Genomic DNA, 13002 nt, shown 5'->3' with positions numbered 1-13002 from the left:
ATAAACAAGCAATTTTACCAGTACAGAATGGCTGAATTTAATGTAACGTATACCACCACTATACTAGCAGTATACTAAGTTGTATAAGTGCACTAGCGGTGTATTTAAATGTGTATGTATATATATATACTGTATGTGTGTGTATATATTTACATATATATAAGCAAAGGCTTAAGACTGAGTTCATAAGTCAGTCGAAGATAGAGGATAATTTCCTAACTAGATGGAAATTTGCATTCATGCATCAACATCAAGAATGAGCAGAAAGTAGGTTGGTTTTAGAATCCTAGTTCCACTAGTCACTTCACTCTTGAAAAAAATATCCCAACCTGCTTCACTCTATGTCCTAAAGCTTGCTCTTCCCTTTAGAGCAGTGATCCCCAATCTTTACAGTGATCCCCAACCTTTTTCACTCGTGAGCCACACTCAGATGTAAAGAGTGTTGGTGAGCCACACAAGCATGGAAAAAAGTTATTTGGGGGATGCCAAATAAGGGCTGTGATTGGTTATTTTGTAGCCCCATGTGGACTGTTAGCCTGCAAGAGGCTCTGCTTGGTGTATAACGGCATCTCTGTGCTTCCAAAACACGCCTCCAACCCAAAAATTTAAAAATGACACTTACTTTGAGGCCACTGGGAGCAACATCAAAGAAGGTGGTGAGCATCATGTTGCCCATGAGCCACTGGTTGGAGATTACTGCTTTAGAGTAATATGTAGGGTTAAAATTAATATGATTAACCTAAAAACTGGATTAAGCCAATTTCCTTAAAGTAGAAGGTGGGATGTGTGATCACTTCAATTATAGTTGAAATGCTACTGATCTGACCAAAATTGCTGCAAACACACACAAAAGACTTTCAATGCAAATTCCCTTGTTCAATGTTTTACCAGAAATTAATTTTCTCCAACATATGTGGTTCTAATGATTCCTTTCCGTTCCCTCTTGTGGCATCACCAAGCTCTCACTGGTGTTACATTTTAAGTCTGGAATATTGCTTAGCTACAAAATATACAATGGGAGATGATCATCCTGTGGGACCGATGCTTCCGACAGGAGAAACTTTTTGAGAAAAAAACCTCCTCCAGGCAGAGAGGTTTCAGATTATACAGAATAATAGGTTAATGATGAGGCTCATGCTGAACATACTTTTGGCCTGTATTTTTAATTGTAAAAAAAAATCTATGGTTTATGTTATTTCTTGAGCTAAACAGGGCAAACAGGAAAACTAAAGCTACTCCATGGTTGGTCCTTGTGAGCTACATAATTAGATTGCCAGTGCACAGATAACCCCCCTGCATATCTGTAAGCTAAAATGAAGACAATAAATGGGAAGTGAGGAGGTAGTATCTTAGTGATCTGATTTTCAACCAGGCAAGGACTAAACATGGAATAGGTTCAATTTCCCTGTTTCCCCTACTAAAACAAAAATCATAGATTTTTTTGTGATTAAAACAATAAGCATGTTTAACACAAGCCCTATCCATTACAGTCATGTTTAATAAGGGGGCAGGGGAAAAAAAAGTTTTTTCTTTTATATATTTGATAATTTAGCAGTAGTTAGGGATAAAAGTCATTGCCGTTTTGCCACTATGTCTCCATTCTCTAGATATGATTCCAAGGTCACACTGATTAATGTATCTCTGCTAATTGTTTGTAAAATGGCATCTTTAAATTGGTGTAACCAAGTGATTGTGCAGGGGCTGGCTGTGCATGTGAAAAAGGGCACCAGGGGTTGAACAGACCTTGGCTAAACGATGGAAATCATTTTCAGGGTCACAAGTAACACCCTCTTCTTTTAGGTAATGTCACTATGCTCCAGTAAATCCCAATGCCTTTTTTTAGTACAGTCAGGCATTTTTCTCTCTCTCGCTTTTGATTCCTTTGGGATTCCCTTTGTTTCTCATGGTTGCAAAAGCCCAGTTGCCTGGGTTGTTATAGTTTCTGGGCTGGTTCTCCTGTGCATTTACAGTAAATACTCATAAGCCAGGCCCTCTGAATAAATGTTTTTGTCTGTAAATGTTTGTAAATGTCTGTTCTTTTTGTCTCCCCTTTGTGCAACTCCAAATAAAATAACAAAAAACATTACATTTCTGTATATGTTTTCCTTAAGCTGAATTGGAAAAAAGTGTAAAAGTTTTGTGAAAACCCCTATATATTATATAAGTAACAGATATATTTGATATATGATAGAAATGAGCACAACTTGCATAGGTAAAACAAAATACTGAACTGGTCTACATTTAATAAGAGTGAAACTGTATTAATGTTACAGACTGTAATATGTGGAAGCCCGTAGACTGCTAGTTTCAACATTTTAGGTGAAATAGAAGAGCCCTGGCAACCCTGATTTTTACCAACACCCCGAACTTTCTGCTGCGGGAAAGACAGGGATTCTATACACTTCCAAGGTTGTTACAGTAACGTGGTACAAAAGGGGTTAGGCAGAGGCAACGTCAGAGTCAGGCAAAGGGTCGAGGGCAGGCAGCGAAGATTCAGCATCAAAAAAGCTGGCGAACAGTCAAAACCAGTGCAACAAAGACAAGGCTTAGCTAAGGGCTGGATACACAGAGCCAGCTTGGGCAATGAAAACAAGCAAAGGTGCACTATTTAAATTTGAATTTGGTGCCAAAGTGACATCAGTGTGCCATTGCGGCAAGCATGCACGCTCGCCGCACCAGGATGCAAACGCGTGCCAAGTTGTGGCACCAAAGACAAGTGCCAGTCTCCTGCACTCATATCAAATAAATCTAGTTATAAACAATGTTTGGATATGGCTTTGAGACTTGAGTATGATGGAAAACCAAGCAGTGGCTGTTTCAGTTTGATAACTTTGCCCTCTTTACTTGGTTTCACCTATATCACCCCCTTGCTTGAGGTATCGGTATATTGTTATAAAAAGTTTTGATTATTCATTTTTTCAGGACATGAGTTTAATTAAGGAATGTGCCACATTTAAAATAGCTTATTAACTGTATAGGCTTTTGTTCTTTTCCTATTATCTATCTGCATTGTTGTGTTGTGATCATGTTTATATATGATGTCTTCTTTGCATGGTAGAGTTTTAACTTGCACGGGCATCCAATATTGCCTTTTGGCCTTGTCCCTTGTATACAGAGATGTCCAGAATCTTTGAATCTTTAATTGATATTATGTTCTGTAGATGTTAAAATCTCTAAATTCTTTGCAATTTTACATTTAAGGAAAGGCATTGTTATTTGTTGCAATATTTGGTCATCCAGTGTTTCACAGACTGGTGCAACCCCCCAAGTTTACTTTTCAGAGACCCAGCCTCTCTAGGATCTGCAGTTTTTTTTGCAGAATGCACCAATTTCAGTCTTTGGTTGCCCTTGACTCAACATTTTTGAAAAGTGTTGCTGGCATCAAAATCAAAATGAGCATATATTTTTTTCAGAAAACAATAATAGTTCTACGTTTTTAACATTTCATATCTTGCATTTGTACTATTTGCAATTATAAATAGGGGTTTGATGATTTGCAAATCATACTATTCTCTTTTAATTTATATTTTACACAGTGTCCCAACTTTTTTGGAAACAGAGTTGTATGATTATTATATTGCAGAACATTACACATTGTTTTCTGGAAAAGAAGTAACTTCTGACACAAGTTCCAAATTTCTATTGTGCCAACCTAGGCTACAATATCATGGGCCTGGTACTTTCAAAATTCCCTATTTTGGGGTGCTGGACTGTTACGCCACAGTTCTTATAAATCCTAAGAATTGAGTTGCTGCTTATCAAATTACACCAGTCTCAGTTAAACACTAATGTGAAACTTAATACATCTGCTCGAGAAACAGAACCACTGTGCCACAAGACATAGCATGATTAATTACTCTTATCTTTAAGGGCTATGACATACAGGGCATTTTATTCCTGACTGCCTGTCACCGCTCCCAATACTAGTGAATGAAAATCCCCAGGTTTCACAAATATGGAGCGGTAGCAGGTGGAACCAAAACATCTAGGCGCTGTCATTTTACCTACAGTGGCAGATCACATGCCAAACTGCTTACAAACCCCCTGCCTGCTAATGAAGTCCCCTGACTACCTCAACAACTACAGGGCTACGAGGAACCACAGCTACCAGGCATCACCTCTGATATCATTACATGAGGCAAGTGCAAGTCATTAAATCCTTTCTTAACCTCAGGCCAAGTTGGGCCTATGTGCAGAAAAGCAGGTGAGGATCAGAAGTTCTGGTCCTGCACATACCAAAGAACAATAAAATTGTAGAGGCTGCATGTTCAATATTCAGAATGAGTCGAATGTGTATAATGATAGATGTCACGTGGGTCTCAACCAATAGTCCAGGTCTGACAAGAGCCCGTGGGCCTGATTCACTTAAGTGCGATAAAAATTATCGCACGCTTTTTTGCGGTAAAAAAGACGCGATCATTTGCGCGCGATTCACCATAGTATTATCGCGTGCGATAAATCGCCATTTTCGCATGCAGTATTTCTCGTGCTAGTATTACCGCATGCGTTAATTTCCGCGCTGAAAATTATACGATGGCATGATTCACTATAACTTTTGCGCGCTAAATATCGCATTCGGCTATGCGAAAATTAACACCTACTACAGGCAGGCGATAATTATAGAAAAGTACAGTAAATTAGTTTTTTGCATTAAAATATGGACTTTGCAGTGTTATTTATTGAAGTCTGTGTTTCCCCTAGAGTGACGCAGCCGCCAGTTTGCAGCGAAATGTTCATTTTTAATACAGTAATTTTCCGCAAGTATTGGCGTGTATGGCTAACATGGCGTGCGTTCATTTGCGCGACTATTTATATTTGGCTACAAGTGATGAAATGTTTCGCCAGGCATGGATTCGCAGCAAATTTTTGGACGTGCGTTGAATTTTTTTGCGGCGGATTTTTTCATGCGTTTCGCAAAACAATCAGCTAATGGCAAAACGCATGAAAAAATTCGCCACGCAAAAATTCACCACACATCCAAAAATTTATACAAGCGTCAAAAAATAATTTTTGCCGTTTCGTGGATCTTTCGAAAGATTTGCTAATTTTTCACTAAAGATAACCAGAACACATTTGCTCATCCCTAGTGACTACTATTTATAAGCATCTACTATTTATATGATACCATTTATATGCTACCATTTATATGTGGCTAATATTTATATACACCATTTATATGCGGCAACAATTTTTATACACTATTTCTATGCTACCATTTATATGCGGCGACTATTCGCGTGCGTAATTTAGCGCATGTACCGGCAAATACCGCATTGAAATAGTCTTTGCGAGTTAAATAACGCATGCAATATCGCACGTAAAAAAGCGCAAGTATGCAAGTAGCGCACATTTTATCGCACTTTAGTGAATCAGGCCCCAAATGTCTTACCTGTTTTGTAGTTTGGAAGCATTGACACTCCAGGCCAGGAATCTTCAGCTGGAGTCCCAATTACCTGCAAAAATAAAATTTATTTGTGTTGTTAAATAACATATACAAACAGAATTAAGAGTAGAATTTTCTGCAGTGAGACCAGTAGAAAGACATGGTAGAATGGCATGATGAAAAACTTTTGCATGGACAAAGTATATGTCTCACTGAGCGTTACAGTTTACAATGTTTGCAGGAATTTGTTTTTAAACCCTCAAACAGGTATTTGATGGGAAGCCTCTGAATAACTGCAAACCTGTTGGTATGCACATGCGGCTGAACAGTGGAGCAAAAAATAGAGAAAGTGACTATTGGTGACATGTAGAGGGTCTGGTGAGATACTGGGGTCTGTAAAACCATTTTGCTGACAGGCCTAGTCACCTTTCATTACAGGACATGGTAACAAAATATGTAATATAATAATTATCTCCTCATTCTCCTTGTCTAGCAAAAACTAAATGCCTTACCGACCAGATCTTTTCAAGCTGCTCAAAAATATCCGATACTCCAGAGAAAGCTGGGTAACCCTGAAGCATTTCTATGAAAATACATCCTGCGCCCCTGTAAAAGTTAGAAGATTAGGTTACCATTAGCATCATAAAAAAATTTCAAACATATAATTCCTTTCCATTCAGTAACAGAAATGCTCTAGTTACCTGGATGAACATACTGTAGGAGAAAACAATATAGCACTACTAAAGACATAAGGTGCTATGTATGAAAGGCACTTTCCCCAAGCACTTTGCCCAAGAGCAGTAACCCATAGCAACCAATCAGTGCACCAGAGGCCCCCTTTAAAATTAGAGGAACATAACTTTCATTTGAAGCAGCGTAGGTAAGTGAGGTTGGGGAATGCCCTTCCTAGTGATGTTGTAATGGCAGATTCTGTTAATGACTTTAAGAGGGGCTTGCATGAGTTGTTGAACAAGCATAGTATCCAAGGCTATTGTGATACTAAAATCTACAGTTAGTGTTGATGTTGGTATATATGTTTTATATATGTGAGTATATAAATAAATAGATCAGTATAGGTCTGTTTGTGCTGGGTTTACTTGGAAGGGTTGAACTTGATGGACTCTGGTCTTTTTTCAACCCTATGTAACTCTGTAACTACGTGTATACAATGAACCTTTTCTCCTTTTTCATCATTGGTTTGTCATTGCTGGTGCAAAGGGCCAATACATGTAAGCGTATCAGAAAGTAGTTATAGTAGTGTATGTATAATTCAAATAGAAATTGGCCTCCTGTGTGCAGTCACCTTAATGTCACAATACTAGCTAAAACATTTTGTAAATGTTATTTAAACATTTTTTTTCTTTTAGGTGAGTCACACAATGGTTAAGTTTTATGAGACTGTGGTACTGACTGATAATATAACCTCAGACTGCAACAGAGATTCTCCCATACTCTTTAGCCATTTACTCCATTCTATACATGTGTTATATTGGTTGTCTGTGCTGGTCTCCTTTTCTGCACAATAATAGAAAATCTTAACTCATTTAAAAATGTCTAAAGATCAGTTTTATAGAAAAGTTAAAGAAAAAATACAGCGTATAAATCAACACTTTCTTTTTCATAGGGCTGTGGCTACAGTGGATCAGGGGCATAACCTTACTTTTAAAGGAGAAAGAAAGGCAAAGTCACTTGGGGGTGCCAAAATGTTGGTGAATGTTCAAGTGAATTAAATCGCTTACCTTCTACCCCGGGCTGGTGCCCCTGTTTGGAGAGAACAGCACCAGCCCGGTGTAGCTGTAGCAAGCGCTTCCTCCTTCCTGGTTCCGTGCGCGCGCATGCGCAGTAGAGTGAAAAAGCCGAACTTTAACAGAGAAGTCGGCTTTTCACTCTACTGCTCATGCGCCGACCGCTGGTATTTTAGCAAAAGGAAGCCGGAAGGAGGAAGCGCTCGCTACAGGTACCCAGGGCTGGTGCTGTTTTCTCCAAACAGGGGCACCAGCCCGGGGTAAAAGGTAAGTGGTTAAAGTCACTTGGGGGTGCCTAACATTTTGGCACCACCAAGTGACTGGCTTTCCTTCTCCTTTAATATCGGAATTTTGTAGTTGCAGTGTCATAGTAGAGTGCCGTATATACTCGAGTATAAGCCGATCCGAATATAAGCCGAGGTACCTAATTTTACCTAAGAAAACTGGAAAAACTTATTGACTCAAGTATAAGCCGAGGGTGGGAAATGCAGCAGCTACTGCTAAGTTTTAACAATCAAAATAAATACCAATAAAATTACATTAATTGAGGCATCAGTGGGGTATATGTTTTTCAATATTTATTTCAAAGAAAAACAGTAAACTAGCTCTGTAAGCGAAGAAGAGGGTCAACAAAAACAATATGAGTACTACCCCACGCTCATTGCACATTGGCAAACTGGCAGCAGACCCAGTCCCGGAGGAGCTGTAAGGGAAAATAAGTATTGCTAGTGGGAGCCTAGGCCAGGGCACTAGAGGGTCTGGTTGCAGGTGGCCTAATTTGCACACAAAGGAGAGAGGGTGCTAGTCTAGAGGGACCCATGGCACTCGACTCGAGTATAAGCCGAGGGTGACTTTTTCAGCACATTTTGGGTGCTGAAAAACTAGGCTTATACTCGAGTATATACAGTAACTATAAAATGCTATAAAATGCAGGATAGGTGGAGGGGACAGGCCATAACATGGATGGGAGGGGACTGGAGGCCTCTCAGTCAAGTTTAGGTCTCAAAGGATGATAGGCATTATAATTGACTGCACAGGGGGGTTTGCTACAAGGTTTAACTGGGGGGTGAAGCAGAGAGCAGGTAATTTAACATTAGCAGCCCCAACCATCCTCCCTATCTCTCTCTATCATGGGCAGTTAGGAGATAATATCAGGTAACTGGTGTTGCTAGTCAGTCAGGATTCTTACAAAAATTTAGTAGAGGAATGGTAAGGTCTGAGGCTAGTGGTTGCAGCTATAAGCCAGTGGTTTTTTTTTTGGGGGGGGGGGGGGTAAGCAGGGCAAACCTCAAGGATTTGATAAGGTGAGGAACATGGTCTCCACAAGAGCGGCCAGAATCAGTTGGGACAGAGATGTTGATATTGATGTCAATAAGGTTATAATTAAGCGAACAGTTAAGGTGGCCATACACGCTAAGATCCGCTCACTTGGCGAGGTCGCAAGGTCGAGCGGATCTTCTCCCGATATCCCTACGGGTGGGCGATATTGGGCTATTTTGGTCGTTTGGCCCTGGAATTAGAATGACGGGTATAGACGTCCATCGGTTCAACAAGCCGATGTGGTCCCCGGTCCAACTAAATTTCAAACTGGCCCGAACAAGATCTGCCGATTTCAGGCCAGATATCGGTCAGGCAGGCCTGTCGTTTGTGCCCATACACGGCCCGATAAGTTGCCGGATCGGTCTAAGGGACTGATACCGGAAGCTAGAATCGGCCCGTGTATGGGCACCTTTATGTCAAGGTTACGTCATAAAAAATTGGCTACAGCCTATATCATGGCCCCCATTTTAAATTGTCCTGAGTTGTTTTGCTGTTCCTCAGCAGTCAAAGTGTTAATCAGTTGTGCCTGAAGCTTCCACATAGCAAAGAATCTGCAAGATTTTCTAAAATGGCTATCTTTTTTAGCTTTCTTCTGCAGCTGCTTGATATGCAGTGCTAGTGTTTGCTGCCAGGATAAAACAGCCTGCACTATCTTTCATCCTGCTTGTGTGCTGCTTGTGAACGGAGGATGCTTGCCTGGGAATGCTCAGAGCATCATTTAGATTCAGACTCACAGTAACTCTTTTTTATTCTCCATCTATCTATTCTGCCTCACATTTGAATAGTCTATATCCTGTTTATCAGTTCTTGAAAATTTCACCACATGTTCTTTCTGAAAATGCACTTTGTGAATTATAATTAAAAGAGCTATTAAAGAAAATATTCAAACTTAGTACAAAACAACTAACATTGGGCAAAAATAAATATATTAAGTATGGACTCAAGTTATCTAAATGTGGCTGAACCCCCCCCCCCCACACTAAATTTATGATAGTTAATATTTTTATTACCCTCTAAATAAGTAACAGTTTATAAAAAAAACTGGCCGAACAGATCTCACAGTTCATATAAAATTCATCAAGATCACATAACAATTCATATATGTACACACTCAGAGGGATAGTAAAAACAAATACTTTCTCAATTCCCTTTTTGAAACTCCTTTTGGAGGGAGCATGAAGGGAGAGCCCACTTGAGCCTGTCTAAGCTGAAATTGAAATACAACGCTCAGAAAAGGACATCTTGTTGAGCTCTTTCTTACTTATAACAATAAACAACACCATTTATTAGTATTAAGCATCTCTACTACATTAAAAACAAGTTAGAACTTGGCTGGCCAGCCTATCAATATTCACAATCACATATAATTACAGTTAATAGTAATACTTTACTCATGTGGTTTATGGAATGAGGTGTTCATGTAATCTGTACTATATAGGAAAAACAGTAATGGTGAGACTGGGTGAACATAAAGGGGCTATAAAAAGATCAATAACCTTGCTTCAAAAAAATAATCCAATTCCTGTGTTATATAAACACTATGCAGAGGTACAGGGGGGGTAATTTGAAGGCACTAAAATTACACTAAAATTAGAATTATTTGCTTATAATTAAGTCAATGGGACATGGGCTTTCCGTAATTGGGAACATTCTGGATAACGGGTTTCCGGATAAGGGATCCCATACCTGTACTGTGATTAAAGTTATCTCTAACAAAATTATTAATATAGGGGGAGATATCAATAATTTATTGCTTAAATTGGAACAGAAAATTATATTTGATTGGCAAATACTAATAGGAAGCGATACTAATAGGAAGCGCCATTTTATGAAGGGGAGAGGAGATTAAGGGGCACATTCATGAAAACAAGAGTTTGAATCCCGAATGGGATAAATTCGGATTGGATACGATAATTTCTTAAGATCGCAAATATCACGAATATGCTTCTGAGAAAATCGTATTAGTCACAATAATATCGTAATGGCCATCCGAAAGTCACAAAATTTTCATACCGAACGATCGTAAAATGCAGGAAAACCTTTTCGACTTTGATCCTTCTGTGCATGATTTTGGAAGCCTCCCATAGGAATCAATGGCACTCTGCAGCTCCAACCTGGCCCAAGGAAAGTCACGATAACGAAGCTTGAATGAATCTGAAACTTTCATACTCGGCATGAAAATACGATTTTGTTGCACAAATTTTGTCCAAAAGTACAAAAAAGTTGCGCAAAATACGAAAAAGTCGCGGAAAATACGCTTGGAGCGTTCGAGGATTAGTAAATCTCCCCCTAAGTGTCACAAGTGAGAAGCGGTGGCGGAACTTGAATGAGAAGAGATAAGAACGAGTGGAACACGAGTAACTTCTTAAGTAGTGGGAGAAAATAAGTAAGTAAGGAGACACAGTTACCAGCAGGAGAGATAAGAACTGTGTGAAATTCAAAATTGAAAACTGGCGATTTGGAAAAACTATGTCTTCAAATTGGGTGAGGTTGTTCTGCTTTTAAGAGTTTATGTAATTATTTACGCTACATGGATATAGCGACTGGGGGACGCCCCACATTAGTCGCTGGTGTATGCTGGATTTTTGGCTACTTTTAAACAATTGAAACGGCTGTTATAGCCACTTATAGTATATGATAGAAACATCAGTTACTGCATAAACTTGCCCAATTGCCACATTAAATCAAGGACTGAGATATGCATGAATAATATAATTAACGGTTACTGTATGTGTCCCCCAACTTTTAATATTGAGATTAGGGGAATAATTGGAATAATTGTGAAATATAATTATAATAATAAGCATCGTTGCTAGGAGGGTAAGGACAATGCCCCATATTGTATACCCACCTAACAAAGTATGGGCTATAGAGACTCTGCCTGAATTGGGTTTCTAGCTCTCCTAAGTGACTGGTGATTACATCTTTAGTATTGCCATTATAAAAGAACTGTTTTGCCATACGTTTTATTTATGTGATGTTGAACTAGAACGTTTTGTTTTTCATCCAAAGTATTCCTCAATCTAATTCCGCTCCAATAACAATACCTATGGGATATTTATATGGACGTAGAAGTGAAATGAGAAAATAGAATTGAGAAAGCATTAATTCCTTTTTACTATCTCTCTGAGTGTGTACAAATATGAATTTAACATATAGGGGAGTCAATTGATATTAGGAATTGATCTTTAGGTATTGTTATTGGATAACATGAATTTTATATGAACTGTGAGCTGTGTCCAGCCAGTTTTTTATAAATTGTTATTTATTTAGAGGTTAATAAAAAATATTTACTATTATAAATTTAGTGTGGGGGGGGTTTCAGCCACATTTTTGTTGTTCTTATAATTAGTGGGTTATCCCCCAAGGGACCTGTAGGGATTAGTGGCTGTTAACCTTAGAGTGACCCAAAATTATCACTATATTATTATTAACCTTAAATATATTGTACAGAAAAATGACCCAAATTTAACTGGAAACGGGCATTTTTATTGCTGCAGTTTTCTCTGGGAGAATTAAGGTAAACAAAATACACAGAACTGCATTGCATCTAATTTTGTTATTTATTTTAATAGTTAGCCATTATGCCAAGTCCACACTCCCTCAAAGTTACCCCAAATATTCATTTAATTCAGTATTATTTAGCCCTTTTCTTAGGGGACCCAAATTAAGTAGTGGAATCAGCATTGATTCCGCTTAATACTAAGAGAATGGTTACTTGTGCAAAACAGAAAGAAAAGTTTATAAATGTATGATGCTATGCATGGTACATGACTCCTGTTAGGTTAAACAAAATATATCCAACTGTGTCCAATCTCTGCTGGACAGGGGTGTCATAACTCTGGTTCTCTTTACCATCTTCTCTGGACATATATAATAACCTATTGAGATAAAGTCCAAAGGATGATCTTAGAAATCACATAACTAAGAACCATTATCTTGCTATTGGGTAAACCAATAGAAGACATCTTGAGCCTAACAAAAGCTGGTCAACCACTTACTAACCTCAGGCCAAAGATGGTAGTGAAAAGGAAGACAGCTACATTACCATTTATAGAAGAGGTTCACAAGGGACTCACCAGCAATATGTCTTTTGAAAACACCATAGTATATGCACAAATTAAGGTATCTAAGTTTCTAGATACCCGGGCCCCTTACCAGGTTCAAGTAAAACTCCCACCTTTTGATGTTACCGTAGCATTGTTTGTAGGCATACCTAGAACACTAGAACTAATGATTTATCTGTCTTCAAAATCTTATGCCACCTTCAGGCTAAATCTGTTTTTGCTGCCCCCGAGGTTACCCTGTTGTCCCATAAGATAACTGAATCAGTTTACTGGCAGAAACAAATTGTTTCCTACACTGGTTCCTCTTTATATATATATATATATATATATATACACCCCTTCACTTTACTTTGAACTGAGTTTCTCGTCCTCCTTTTTTATCTGTAATATTATTTTATGTTGGTGTGTTCAAGATACTGTGTTTGTGAGCATACTTTAGAATTTATAAACTTAATAAAACTCTAAGTAACAAAAAAAATGCGGAACA

General features: G+C 38.5%; 1 protein-coding gene across 3 annotated transcripts in view; it reads right to left on the bottom strand.

Annotated features, from left to right (window-relative positions):
- Window positions 1-13002, bottom strand: part of cdk15 (cyclin-dependent kinase 15) — a 102180-nt gene that overhangs the window by 42230 nt on the left and 46948 nt on the right. For all 3 annotated transcript variants that reach the window (NM_001079451.1, XM_012970593.2, XM_031892754.1), the window contains 2 exon segments: window positions 5390-5453; window positions 5896-5989. In NM_001079451.1, the coding sequence (NP_001072919.1) occupies window positions 5390-5453; window positions 5896-5989 (158 nt within the window).

Source organism: Xenopus tropicalis, chromosome 9 (genome assembly GCF_000004195.4).
Source record: "Xenopus tropicalis strain Nigerian chromosome 9, UCB_Xtro_10.0, whole genome shotgun sequence".
NCBI lineage: Eukaryota > Metazoa > Chordata > Amphibia > Anura > Pipidae > Xenopus > Xenopus tropicalis.
Note: the sequence above shows the minus strand (reverse complement) of the source record. Positions and strands in the feature narration are given on the sequence as shown.